Source organism: Peromyscus eremicus, chromosome 1 (assembly GCF_949786415.1).
Source record: "Peromyscus eremicus chromosome 1, PerEre_H2_v1, whole genome shotgun sequence".
Classification (NCBI taxonomy): Eukaryota; Metazoa; Chordata; class Mammalia; order Rodentia; family Cricetidae; genus Peromyscus; species Peromyscus eremicus.
In genome coordinates, this window is record NC_081416.1 from 49,862,317 (window position 1) to 49,877,214 (window position 14,898).

Below are 14,898 nucleotides of genomic sequence, written 5' to 3' on the forward strand. Positions count from 1 at the left end.
GGTACTATCCAAGCCAAGTTGTAGTGGGGAGGGAGGGGTTGCTTTGTGAAGGGAGCAGTTCTAGGGTAGAAAGGGACAGAGCAGGTTATGAATCCTGTCACTCGGGAGAGTAATCTTGATGAATGAACAAAACAGAAATTTCCTTTTACACTAAAAAATATTACTAGAAAGTGATAGAAGGGAGCATCAAGCTTTTGAGTTCTTTCCCAGGACAGCCACAAGCAGCCCCCAAATGGCCTCCCAGGGATTGGATAATGCAGGACTGGGAACCTCAGCAGGTCACGTGAACCAAGAGGAGACTGATGGTTCTGGTTATCAGCTCCTGGATGGATCACGTGATGTTCAAAGAGGAGCATTGCAAGCCCTTGGGGTAAGTCAGCCTCTGTCACCAAGTCGGTTTGTACAAGAAGTAACAAAAGATTACATGGGTTCCCTCTGAAACTGCTGAGTTATTTCTCACTAAGTCATTGAAGACAAGATGGGGCCATCGAGACCTGAGGAATAGAAATGGAGACTCAGCCTCTCATGGGGTAGAGTGTCCTAGCAAACCCTGGAGAGTTTATTCTAAGGCTATTCATTGTTTCTTGGTGCTTTCTGACCACTCACACCAGGAGGTTGAGTTCTGTGAAGTCCCTTCCCTTCCCTTTCCTTCTGTCCCTTCTCTCCCTTCTCTCCCCTCTCTCCCCTCTCTCCCTTCTCTCCCCTTCTTTTCCCTTCCCTTTCCTTCCCCTTCCCTCTCTCCTTCCTCTTCCCTCCCCTCTCCCCCTTTCCCTCCCCCTTTCCCTCCCCTCCCTCCCCTTTCCCTCCCTTCCTCTTTCCCTCCCCTCTCCTCTCTCCCTCTTTCCCTCCCCTCCCCTTCCCTCCCTCTTTCCCTCCCCTCTCCTCCCTCCTTCTTTCTTTCTCCTTCCCTCCCCTCTCTCCCTTCCCCTCCCCCTTTCCCTCCCCTCCCACCCCTTTCCCTCCCTTCCCCTTCCCCTTTCCTTCCCCTCCCTCCCTCTTTCCTCCCCTCCCTCCCTCTTTCCCTTCCCTCCCCTCCCTCCTTCTTTCCCTCCCCTCCCCCCCCTCTTTCCCTCCCCTCTCCTCCCTCCCTCTTTCCTTCCCCTCCCCTGCCCTTCCCTCCCTCTTTCCCTCCCCTCTTCTCCCTCCTTTCCCTCCCCTCCCCTGCCCTTCCCTTCTCTCCCCTTCCTTTCCCTCTTTCCCTTCACTGTGGTCCTGGGGATGGGACCCAGGTCCTCATGCATGCCAGGAAAACACTCTATTATTGACCTACAGCACCACCCCTTTGTGCATTTTTAGACAGGGTCTTACTAAGTCACACAGGTTGGACTTGAACTCATTTTGTAGCTCAGACAGATGCTTCTGCCTCATTCTCCCAAGTAGCTGAGATTGCAGGCCTGTGTCATCAGTGATGGCCGTATTCTATATTTTAAATAAAAAATTTTAAAATAAAAATTTAACAGATGCTTTCCTTTGTCGTATTATGGTTCTAAACAAAATCTTCTTAGAACAAGATCTTGCTCAGTTAATTTAAACTTCACATTTTAAGCATTTAAAGTCATGATATCTCCTCCTTTCTGAGGAAAATAAAAATGGTAGTATGCCTTTTATCTTTTTTTTCTTCTTCTTACAGGCCATCCAGATCCTGAATGGAATACTGATTCTGGCTCTGGGTGTATTTTTGGGTTGTTTACAATATTTGTCCCACTACTTCAGGCATTTTTTCTTCTTCACCTTCTACACAGGCTATCCATTCTGGGGTGCTGTGTTCGTGAGTATTCATTTCCTCAGCCACAAACTATCTCTTATCCTGCACGGCTAGTGTGCTGCAATATGAAAGTGTTCTTTGAAGATTAGCGGCTGTGGTTTTGATTTATAATTTCTGACAAAAGTAGGCAAAATCGTTTTTCTTTCTATTTTATAGGAACCACTTCACTTTGTATAATAATTCCCAGTTCCATCCATTTTCCTATGCAAATTATAGATTCACATTTCTTTATGGCCAAATAAAATTCTGTTATACATATGTAACACATTTTATTTATCTATCCATGTATTTTTAATTAAGATATTTTCTATTCATTTTACATATCAACAACAGATTCCCCTGTCCTCCCTCCTCCCACCCCCCAGCCTTCCTCCCCAACCCACCCCTATTCCCAACTCTTCCAAGGCAAGGTCTCCCATGGGGAGTCAGCAGAGCCTGGTACATTCAGTTGAGGCAGGTCCAAGCCCCTCCTCCCTGCACCATGACATTGCTGGGCATGATGGACATGGCCAGTTCTATCTCCTGGGTGGGACTTAGAGTTCTTGGATATGTACACACACACACACACACACACACACACACACACACACACACACACATGCATGCACAGAATCCTATAGCTTTGAAGCTTTATAGACTCAGGAATATAAATTCTGTATGTTTTCTCTTCTACGCAGTGCCTAGATTTTAATTTTTATATATGTGCCTAAATGTGTGTGTGGGGGCATAAGTTGTGAAACTAGAATAGAGACCAAGAAAGGAGAAAAGGGGTCTTAAGAGAGTGAGAAGGAACAAAAGACAATAACAGACTATGCGAGTCATAAAAGTAGATTGAGGGCTGGTATCAGTTCTCAGTCTGATAAAAGACTGTGTGTATTTTCAGTTCATGGTATGAAGCATGTACTGTGGATTTGACATTCCTGAAATTGTGAGATAGTTAATATAATTTTTTTTTAAGATGGAAGAGCTAAACTCTGAAATATTCCTGAATTGTTCTGCATAATAAATCTTGACAACCCAAGCGAAGAGTTTCTGCTCTGAATTTTAGAAAAGATAGAAAGAAAGAATTTCAGGTGTTCCACAAGCACCGAGTTTTATTTTCTCAGAAAGTGAGATTAGTTTGTTTTGTAATGGAAGGGAGCCAGAGGGATGGCTTAACAGTTAAGCTGTTGTTCCAGGGGACCCAGCTTCGATTCCCAGCACCCACATCTGTAACTCCATTTCTAGATCTGATGCCCTCTTCCGACCTCTACAGGCACTGCACATATGTGTGTAGACATACATGCAGGCAAAACACTCACACACATAAAATAAAATTTAAAAAGGGAAGGGATCAGGGAGCCCTTTGGTGTCACTTTAGCATCACCAAAAGATTAGATCATTGATTCCAATTCTAGAAGCTTCTTTCTGGCTCGGAGACACTTTCAGGGCAAGTCCAAGGTGTATGACCCGTTCTCCTTTTCTGCCCTTGCCTATAGTCATCAACTCCAGTCCAAGCCCTCCCTATCGTGAACGTGCCTGCTGTGTGCCCACTATATAGTGCTTTCTTTCTATTGCTTCATCTTTTAGAATCCTATCAAGGATGTGGTGCTAGAGATTAAATGTGAAATTTTGCTCTCAGTTTCCTTATTTGTCTGTCAGAAATAGCAAAAGGATCTTCTTTTGGAAATCTCTGAAATTAAATGAGAGCTATATATTATTGTTAATTTGGATGCTTTCTGTATCCTGGGCAAACAGGTATTCCCATTTTTGTATCAATCATTTTAGGACCACACAGCTGTTAGTAGGTGATATTAACATGGGGATATGATGTTAGATGGAGAAAGAAGCTGAGGTGAAGAAATGCTTAGTAATCCACCCATGAGATGAAGCTGGTATTGAAAACAAAGGTGCTCTTTTATGAAGGACTGTGACAGAAAGACCTGTGATAATCTCTTTTAATCTGAGGCAGAGCTCAAAGCCTGTTTCTGCATTTTCTTTTTTATTCTTTTCTCATACATTATATCCCAACCACAGTTCCCCTCCCTCCATTTCTCACAGTGTCCCCTGCTCCACCAAGATTCACTCCTCCTCCATTTCCCTTAAAAAAAAAAGCAGGCCTCCCTCCTCAACTGAACATGTCATAGCAAGTTACAATAAGACTAGGTATAAAACCTCATATCAAGGCTGGATGAGGCAACCCAGTAGGAGGAAAAGGGTCCCAGCACAGATAAGAGTCAGAGATACCCCCCACTCCCACTGATAGGAGTCCCAGAAGAACACCAAGCTACACAATATATATGCAGAGGACCTAACTCAGACCCATGCAGGCTCTGTGAGCCTCATGAGCCCTGCTTAGTTGATTCTGTGGGCCGTGTTTTCCTACTGTCCCCGACCCCTCTGGCTCCTACAATCCTTCCCCCGTCCCTCTTCTGCAGGGTTCCTTTGGCTGTAGCTAGTGTTTGGCTGTGGGTCTCTGCATCTGCTCACATCAGTTGCTGGATGCTGCCTCTCTGATGACAATTGGACTAGGCACCAATCTATGAGTATAGTAGAATATCATTAGGAATCATTTCATTGACCTTCAGAATTCAGTAGTTGCATTTTATTTAGCAAGCCTTTATTCTCCAACATTTGGTAACTTGGTAAAGGATTCTAAATCTTACCTATTTAAAATATGGTTTGGATAATCATAAATGTATAGAAAATTCTATTTATCAAAATTAGAGTCATGGAAATAATAACACATTAAAACAGTGATTTAAAAACTAGAGAATACAGAGATGGCCATTTAGATTTATAAATTCTCTTTTGAAGCATCTAGACAGATAAATCAGATGCATGGGCAGTGATACAAGAATTTTAAAAATATATATTAACATAAAAAGAGCATAACTATAGTATTCATTATTTATATCCATAGATACACCTGTTAAAAGCTAGACATAAACAAAATGAAATTATGATGAATTTACTTAGAATATGAACTACGTTAAAATTTTAGTCATATAAAATGAGTAATGTGAAATACACTTTGTGTAAATTTGTGTAACTTCTGTTAGATAACTACTGTCAAGGGAATACTGAGGAGAAAGTGATCAAGACTAAATGTCCCTTTGTCTGTCTTACTTCCTATTTTAAACAGTTTATCAGCTCAGGGTCCTTGACTGTTGCATCAGGGAGAAAACCCACAAGAATGCTGGTAAGTGTCAATTCTTCCTCTTTTTCTCTGTGACCAGAGGAGCAGAAACAAACTACTCATCAACAGTAGGAAAGCAGAGGTTGGTGAATCCAGCTGAGGAACCAAGTCTCATTTAATGCACACACACACACACACACACACACACACACACACACACACACACACACACGCACACACACAGAGTCAATTTTCTTCCAGCATTCAGTGGTAGACAATAAAGGAAATCAGATAAACCGTGAATACTCATATCTGGGATTGTTATTCTGAATAGCTAGTGAATCTGAAGTTTAGAAGCAGGCTCCAATATTTTTGTGTGTTGTTAGGTTTAACAAAGTATTTTTAGTGAATGGTCTTTCACTACTACATCCAAAATTGAAAGCAAAAATTTCTATCCTTTTAATCATTTCTTTCTTTTTCTCTCTTTTTCTGTCTCTTTCTCTCTTTCTTTCTTTCTTTGTTTCTCTTTCTTTCTTTCTTTGTTTCTTTTTCTTTCTTTCTTTCTTTCTCTCTCTCTTTCTTTCTCTTTCTTTTTCTCTCTTTTTCTGTCTCTTTCTTTCTTACTTTCTTTCTCTCTCTCTTTCTTTCTCTCCCTTTCTTCTCTCTCTTTTTCTTTCTTTCTTTCTTTCTTTCTTTCTTTCTTTCTTTCTTTCTCTCTCTCTTTCTCTCTTTCTTTCTTTCTCTCTCTTTCTTTCTTTCTTTCTTTCTTTCTTTCTTCCTTTCTTTCTTTCTTTCTTTCTTCCTTCTTTCTTGAGATGGGGTTTCTCTGTGTAGTCCTGGCTGTCCTGGATCTCACTCTGTAGACCAGGCTGGCCTCAAACTCACAAAGATCTACCTGTCTCTGCCTCCTGAGTGCTGGGATTAAAGACATGAGCCACCACTGCTTGGCCCTTTTAATTATTCATTACAAAGTTACTAACTCTCTGTTGTGTGTTCTCTGAGTTATCTAGCCATTTAACCCCTGTCTATTCTGTTTCCCTTGCCCCGTCATGGCTGTTTCATCATAATATTCCACTCTCAAACACCCGTCTTTTTCTCTCATCCCCACTCCATGATGATGGGCTTGTTCCCTGTTCTGAGAAAACGAAGTCATGGAGAGACTTTCAGACACACACCCTGTAACATCTGTGTGTGCACTAGATCTGCTCCAGTGTGTGTTTTCCTCCAGCCTTTGACCATGGAGGAACTCTTTAAAGCTAATTCTTCTACTTGGGTGTTCTAGACCATGTCCTTTTCCACTATGTAAATTCATCACTCCAATTTGTCCCCATTCAGTCCTTTAAATTAGCATATAAACACATTACTATCATCTATCTATCTATCTATCTATCTATCTATCTATCTATCTATCTATCTATCTTTCTACCTACCTACCTACCTACCTACCTACCTACCTACCTACCTACCTCATCTTGGCATTATTTTTTCCTGTTGTGGAATAATCATTTTGTACATTGTGAAGATTGGTTTGATAAAAAGCTGAATGAATGGCCAGCAGCAAAGCAGGATTTTCAGGGCAGAGGGGATGCTGTGAAGAAGAAGAAGAGCTGAGTTGCTAGCTAGATACAGGAAGCAGGAAAGCAGCTTTCCTGGACAGTACAGAGCAAAGGTAATAAAGCCACAAGGAGGAAAGTAAATGAATAGAAATGGGTTAATTTAAGTTATAAGAGCTAGTGAGACAAGCCTAAGCTATAGGCTGAGCTTTCATAATTAGTAATAAGTCTCCATGTCGTTTTTTCATGAGCTGGCGGCCCAAAGAAAAACCTCCCCACATTTTCCTGATAGGCAAGTGCAGTTTATTTTTCTGTTTATGTATAAACTCTATTTTTTTTTTTTTTGGTTTTTCAAGACAAGATCTCTGTGTGTAGCCTTGGCTGTCCTGGAACTCACTCTGTAGACCTGGCTGGCCTCAAACTCACAGGGATCTGCCTGTCTCTGCCTCCAAAGTGCTGGGATTAAAGGCATCTACCACCACTGCCTGGCCCTAAACTCCATTTTAAAAGGAATTATTCATACTCTGTCTCCAATTCTTGTCTGTTCTGTTGCAGTTAAATCTTCCCAATTCTTTCTTTACTTCCTATCCTCTGTAACTTCCCTCCTTAAGAATATTGAAAGTGTCCAGGTTGCTAAAACAGTGCTCAGTTCTTGTCCGTCACCTGACTTTACCTATGGGCAGCATTTAGCTCACCTCCTCTCCTGATATTTTTTCTCTTGGGCTCCAGCACATCTCAATAATTTCTCCTGTCCTTTACAGTCTTCTTTCCCAGTTCCTTCTCTTGAGACTGCTTAGTGTTGGGTGCTCAATGTTCCTATCTTTGGCAGATACCTGTGATGATATTTTATTTGTGCTTTAATAAAATAAGCTTGCCTGGAGATCAGAGGAAAAAGCCAGCCACTATAGTAAACATAGAAGTGAGGCAATGGTAGCACATTCCTTTAATCCTATCATTCAGGTTGCAGGGATCTGTCTGGATCTCTGTGAGTTCAAGGCCACACTGGGAACAGAGCCAGGCATGGTGGCACATGACTGAAATTCCAACACTAGTTAACCATAAAGGTTTGGAGGTCTGTACAGACAGAAAGGAAGTGACAGAACTGGGCAGGAAGAGGAAGTGATGTAGCTGGACAGAAAGAGCAAATGACATAGCAGAACAGAAAGGCATATAGGTGTGGGTATACAGGAAGTAGGTCTCTCTGGAAACTGAGAGTTGGTAAGGTGAAGTTGGCTTGTGGCTTTTCCTATTCCTCTGATCTCTCAGGTTTTAACCCTGATATCTGGCTCCAGGTTTTTTTTATTTATTTAATAAGACCTTTTAGCAATTTGTCTACAGCTACCCTGCTCAGTCCATATTTACTTCAATGATTTCAGCCATTTTCATTGCTTCAAATGACACCTCTGTGGTCACACTCCTGAAATATATGTTCCTGCCAAGATTTTTCTCCTGAGCAGCAGATTGGATCATCGACTTTGCTTCCACTTAGAAGTCTGAAAAGTCTGAAACCCAACTTAAACTATCCCTGGAACCTGTTCTGTGACATCTCATCTTCATGTCAGCTGATGGAAATTTCATCTTTCCAGATTCTTAGGCTGATAATATGAGCATATCCCAATCTCTTTTTTTCACATTTCTGAAGCTAGTATTTCAGCAAATCACCTGGGCTCCATCATCAAGTTAAGCTTGTGCTTGGCCTTTCTCATCTTTCCTCTGATGGCATTCCAGGTAGTCTCTTAAGTGGGCTCTCTGCTTCCATTTGTGAACCTGATTTTTCCTGTTCTCAATAAAGACAAAGGGACCCTTTTTAGGCTGTTGATCTGTCACCTCTTTGCTCAAAATCCTCCAACAATTTTGTATTTTTCTCAGAATCAGAACTCAAGACTTTTTTTTTCATGAATTACAGAGCTTTATATAATACATCTCTCTATTAATTTTGACTTAGTTTCCTAATCTTATCCATCTTGGCTCTCTTGTCCTTGGGGACACTGTGGCCTCAGGGACTTTGATCTGTGTTCTTTACCCAGACTTCCTCTGGACCACCTGGGGAAATGCTCAGTTATATATCCCTGACTCCGTGTGTTATTATTACTTAATGTTACAAACCTCCACTCCTTTCACTGGATTTCCATTCTTCTTATACCATTCTATTAGCCTCAATACTTAGTTACTTGAAAATATGGCATAATTTTATGCTAGTGTATTTTCTTTTTAAAATTGAAATAGGGTTTCATACAATATAGGGTAGCTTTGAATTTTAATTTCTGCTATCACAGAGTACTGGAATTACAGACATCCTCAACAACACCCAGTTTATGCAGTACTAAAGATTGATCCTGGGGCTTCATACATGTTAGGCAAGTGTTCTACCAACTGAGCTGTGTACCTCAACCTCTTTGTCTTAATTGCTAGATTGTACCAAGGGGGAATTTTTGCTCATGGGAGCTTGCGCTGCATCTAGAATGCTGTTGGGTGTGTAAATAGATACTTCTTTAAATGGAATGTTTCCAAGGTGTTAAAGGATGTTCTACATATATTAACGAACTTTTTTTTTTATTTTAGATGCAAAACAGTTTTGGGATGAACATTGCCAGTACTATAATTGCATTTGTTGGGACTGCTTTCCTTTCTGTACATTTGGCAATCAATACCCAGGCTTTCAAGAGTTGCCAGTCTTCACAGTCACCTGATTTATGCATTTACCTGGGTTCCACATCAAATGTATGTTTTAAAACTGCTAATAACATATTTCAAACCATTCAAAATACACAGAAAAACAGTGTGTTATGTACTATGTTAACTTGAATGTTTGCTTTGCTCTGTATTAGTTTTGTAATGAAGGGCACATTAGATAAACTGTCTATATTTTAATTTTCTTATCTTTGAAGTGAAGATAATAATGAGTAACACCCATCTAAAGGATTGGGCATTCCTTGGGTATATGCCCAAGAGTGGTATAGCTGGATCTTGGGGGAGATTGATTCCCAATTTTCTAAGAAAGCGCCATATTGATTTCCAAAGTGGTTGTACAAGCTTGCATTCCCACCAGCAGTGGAGGAGGGTTCCCCTAGCTCCACATCCTCTCCAGCATAAGCTGTCTTCAGTGTTTTTGATCTTAGCCATTCTGACAGGTGTAAGGTGGTATCTCAGAGTCGTTTGATTTGCATTTCCCTGATGATTAGGGATGTTGAGCAATTCCTTAAATGTCTTTCAGCCATTTGAGTTTCCTCTGTTGAGAATTTTCTGTTTAGTTCTATAGCCCATTTCTTAGTTGGACTGTTGGGCATTTTGATGTCTAATTGGTATAAAACTCAATATGTTAATATTTGATAAGTAATAAAAACAGGGCTTAACTATCATGTTGTGTTATTATTACTACTATTTATTATACTCTCCAGAGAGAATACAATAACAATTTATTTCACATAACCTTTGTTTGATGAAACAAACTTCAGAGACACACAGCTTATTCTGCAGTCTGGAATGTTTGGTCATATTAGGAACACACACTATCAACTAAGCCACATTTATCTTTATCTATCTGTCTGTCCATCCATCTATCCATCCATCTATCCATCCATCCATCTGTCCATCCATTTGTCCATCCATTTGTCCATCCATCCATCCATCCATCCATCCATCCATCCATCCATCCATCCATCCATCCATCTATCTATCTATCTATCTATCTATCTATCTATCTATCTATCTATCTATGGGCTAGATTGTGTGACTATGTGACTATGTTGTCTATGTTCCCTACATTATGTATGTATGTGCGTTATGTGCATGCCTGGTGCCTGAGGAAATCAGAATATGGTATTAGATCTCCTGGAACTTGAGTTACAGATGGTTGTGACAAACCCTATTGGTGCTGGGAACTGAACCCAGGTTCTCTATAAGAGCCACAGATGCCCTTAACTGCTGAGCTGCCTCTCTAGTCCTTCTTTTATTGTATTTTTAATCACCTAAATTTATATTTATCTGAGTCTATTTTTTTCTGGATTAAGTGGCATTTTTCCCTCCATAAAAATTTGATTATGTATTTCTTCTAGGTGATCAGCAATAATAGAAAGGTAACTTCTGCTAATGTGCTATGGTTCTGCTAGCATTATATTTTGGTCTTTGACCTAGTGGAAATGCCTACCCCTCCCCTCTGAAATCCTGTTGGTGGAATCATGGAGGAATCCTTTTTTTGTCCATCTTGCTAAACTGTATATTAATTTCTGTAATTTATTATATTGATAAGTGTTAGTGATAGTGTCAGAAATTTTCTTCTATGATTTCTTCTCCCTTTGACTAGTTCACATAGGTCAATCTAAAAATAACGTATGCCTTTCTCCTGGGACAATATTTTTATGATTTTGGATTGATATTGGATCTCTTCTTTAGAATCTATGTGTCTGCACCTTCTGTCTGATTTGTATTTCACTTTATTCTCTGCTGAGGGTTTTGCAGTATGTTTTTTTTTTCTGACAATTTTTCCCACTGAATATTTCCACTGATTTGATCTGAGGCATCATTTCCCTAGGGCCTTGTGTCTCTAATGCTGATCCTCACCCTGCTGGAGCTGGCCATCACCATTTCCATCTCAGCCATGTGGTGCCTAGGAAATGTTTGTGGTTCAAGAGAGGTGAGTTTGTGTAAATGATGAGCAAGTTCTATCATCTGCAAATTCCACAATGTGTGAAGTAATTTGTGACTTTCAGAATGAGAAACTTTTTATGGTTATGATTAGTGGGGTTCTGGGAATTATTTATTAGATCAAAGTGTGAGATGAAGTAAGGCTGGAAATGATTCAGATTTGAAAATGCAAGCTATATATTAATATATATTTTAATGTGGTTAAACTAATTCTAATTATTTTTTATAAGTTTTTACTTTTGAGCTGTACGACTCAGGATGGTCATATATTCTTGCTAGATATTTAGAGCTTCTAATATGGGTTCTTAAAATTTTCTACTTTCAATTTCTTTTTGCCCAAGAAAGCTTTACACAGCCCTACATATGTAGTTATACAAAATAGGTATTCAGATCAAACATTTATGGATAATAAATAATAAAGAAATTTATTTAAAACAATTAGTTGCTATGTAATTTTACCACTTATTAAAGACCAAAGCAAATGTGCATATTAATGAAATGAATGTGCTTGTTTATGTTTCCATAACAATGAAATCTTGGATATATATTAGATGCTGCAGGATGGAGATCATCTTGTTTCTGAGAGTTGATTAATATTCTGATTTTATTATTGTCAAGGCTGAGAATAGTGCTTTGTATTAACATATAGTACAAAATGACAGGAATATGTTTAGTATGTTTACAGCCATTTTGAAAACTGCTGAAAATTCTGTTCTAATCCTGAGTCAAAATTCATTCAACAATGTTTTTTGAAACAAATCAACAAACAGCAACTTTTAAAATCAAACACTCTGACATAAAGCAACCCAAATGTATGCTAATTTGATGCTTGCATGCTAAGGAAGAATTGTAGAAAAAAATTGCAGGTATTTGCTAACTGTAGTTACACTACTATGCTTTTATGAAGTGAATTTGATGCCATTCATACCATACAAAGAGTATACAACCTGAGCAACACCCACTGGTGTTTTGTGGTGTGGCAGCAGCATGCTGTTCAGAACCAAGTCTACAGTGAAGGCATGTAATTCAACAGGGGCAAGCAGGACCAGAAACACCTTGGATAGGTTATGCATTTGATTTTTATTGACTTTCCTCTGCACAATCTCCATACTCAGTTCTGAAATCACATATGTAGCAGCAACCATAGAAATAAAATAAAAATGTTTTGTCTGTCTCTTTATTCATATGCATGTAACTATTATTCAGTGTTTAACAGAGTAATCATCAGTGAAAGAATATCTGTGGATCTGTAGTAGTGATCATGGTGGCAATAAGGAAGGATGGAGTGGTTGGGGTGATGATGATCCTCTTATTGAGAACTGATGTCTCATTTTCTAGGCAATTTCTTCACCTCCTAATTCTGTGGAATCAGGAATACCTCCTGATGGAAGTGATTCTGAGAGAACCTGAACACTCAGCCTCAAATCACCACAGAGTGAGAACTTCACTTGAGAACTCAGGCGAGAATGAGCAGATGGAATGCAACCCTTCTGTCATGGCACTACCCACGAGAAAGCTGGGTATCTGTTCCAACCCTTCTCCCTTCCCTGTTAACCCACTAGCATGTTCTAGATCTGGATGAATAAATATATTTCCTTAGACATTCTTGGATTTTGCAGCTTCGATGGTCATTCTTCCAAAGCTGTTTCCAGATATCTCTCTCTCTCTCTCTCTCTCTCTCTCTCTCTCTCTCTCTCTCTCTCTCTCTCTCTCTCTCTCTCTCTCTCTCTCTCTCTCTCTCTCTCTCTCTCTCTCTCTCTCTCTCTCTCTCCACAGTGTCTCATGACCTGTAGGCTGGCTTCCAACAACCTACGTAGCCAAGTCTGGGTTTGAACTACTGATTTTCCTACCTTCACCTCCCAAGTTTCAGGATTAGAGGCATGCACAAGCATACCCAGTTTGATATTTTATACTCACAGTCCTCCTCCCAACTGCTAAGATTACATGAGCTACCACATCCAGCTATAATCCCTATTGTGTGCATTTTCCACAAAATCCAAATTGCATCTACCTCATGGGAAGGAGAATAAGCCAGATTTTTTTCAGCACAGAAAAAAAAATGCTCTTGATTTTGGATGATATCAGTATTACAATCTAGAAAATAAAAAACAAAACAAAACAAAGCCAATGTGATTAATTTACACTTCACTATCCTTGAAATTTAAAGCTTTGGTTTCTATTTCACTTAGGTTCTGGGAGTTGCACATGTCCCAACACAGTGGTGGTTTGAATTAGTGGCTTTTGTTCCTCAAAGGACCTTGGCAAACTATAAAGTAGAAACATGAACAGCAAGGACAAATTTGACAGATCTGGGGTTCAAATTCAGGTTATATCACTTACATCTGTATGGCCATTTTTTTCATTAATTCTACTTCTATTATGTTATAGATAATCTACTTCCTTTTATTTGAATATGTCTTCAAGCATCCCTTATCAGAACATATTAACAGTGTACAAGGACACTGTGATTTTATCACTAGCATCCCCTACATCCTGAATTGGCAGACACCTTCAGTCTTTTGTGGAACTGACCTCACTTTGAGGTTCAGGGACACATTCTGAATGATCTAATTCTATTTAGATACTTACCTTGATGTCTGTGTTGGTCCACGGCATCTCCACAGACAACAATTTGGCTCTAGTGTGGAGCCATCTCCACTAAGATGGAGGCTTTATAACTTTCTCATAAAATATATAACTCAAATATAACTGGAAATAGAAGCCTTTAGGAGATAATGACTTAAGGTTGCTGAATCACTAAGCTGAAAGCTACACAAGAGAAATTCAGAAAATAGAAATTGACTTTAACTTAAACACTCCTGGGATTGGATCTAGAATCTGATATCTCTTGAGTTCATGATGTGAGTGTATGCAGGCCAGGGGACAACCCCAGGTGTCATGCCTCATTTTTTGACTGGATCTCTCACTGGAAGTACGGCTCATCAATTAGGGTCAGCTGATTGGCGAAGGAGCTCCAAGGCTCTTCCTGTCTACTCCTTGCCACTGCTGTGATTACCAGGGTATGCCACCATACCTGGCTTTTAATTCAGTTAAAAAAATTTACTTAATGCAGGATCAAAGCCATGTCTTTGTGCTTGCACAGTGAGCACTTTATGAATTGAGTTATCTCACCAGACCTGTATTTTTTAGTCAATAATTTCCATTTTTGTTGTTTGTTTCCTTCAATTTTTCAGGTTTCCCCAACTCTTGCTGTAGTCAATTTAACTTTTAAGTATGATTTATGCATTTTTCATTTTGTAAAAAGAAAAAACAAATAAACCTTTCTTTCCTCAAGGTCTAAGATATTGTTTCACTTTTTATTATTATATTTTTAAATGTTTTAAGTTATGAATTTCATTTTCATCCATAGAGAATGACATTATTGTACTGTTATTATTATAACATCCTTGTAGAAAGCTAAACATTCTAGAACTTTCCACTAAAATGTTGCCATATTCAGATACAGAATTGTACACACACTTCCTAGTTCAGTGACATTTTCCCCTCTTGTTAGGATAACACATTATTGTAGGTTAATAACATCACTTATCTATTCTTACTATCTAGGACAGATTTCTTCTGTATTTTTTTTCATGATTTGCTTGTTTATCCTTGTTTATTTACATCTATATGTTTTAAAAAAATAACTTGTTAACATTCTGGTTATATATGAAAATTTTGACTTAACATAATTTTAGAACATCTTTTATTTATTCTTTAAAGATTTTTGTCCATGTATACAATATATCTTGATGAAACCCACCCCCAGTTCCTTCTTCCCACTCCTTCTGGACAATCCCTAACTTTTCTCTCTCCCC

The 14,898-nt window shown here is 39.2% G+C and overlaps 1 protein-coding gene across 1 annotated transcript; it reads left to right on the plus strand.

Annotated features, from left to right (window-relative positions):
* The first annotated feature begins 232 nt into the window (after positions 1-232).
* Ms4a3 (membrane spanning 4-domains A3) lies at positions 233-12,519 on the plus strand. Its single transcript, XM_059244137.1, is given in 7 exon segments — positions 233-370; positions 1,631-1,768; positions 4,890-4,946; positions 8,999-9,157; positions 10,968-11,069; positions 12,419-12,478; positions 12,481-12,519. Coding segments are annotated over 7 exon segments (693 nt in total).
* Positions 12,520-14,898: the final 2,379 nt, after the last annotated feature.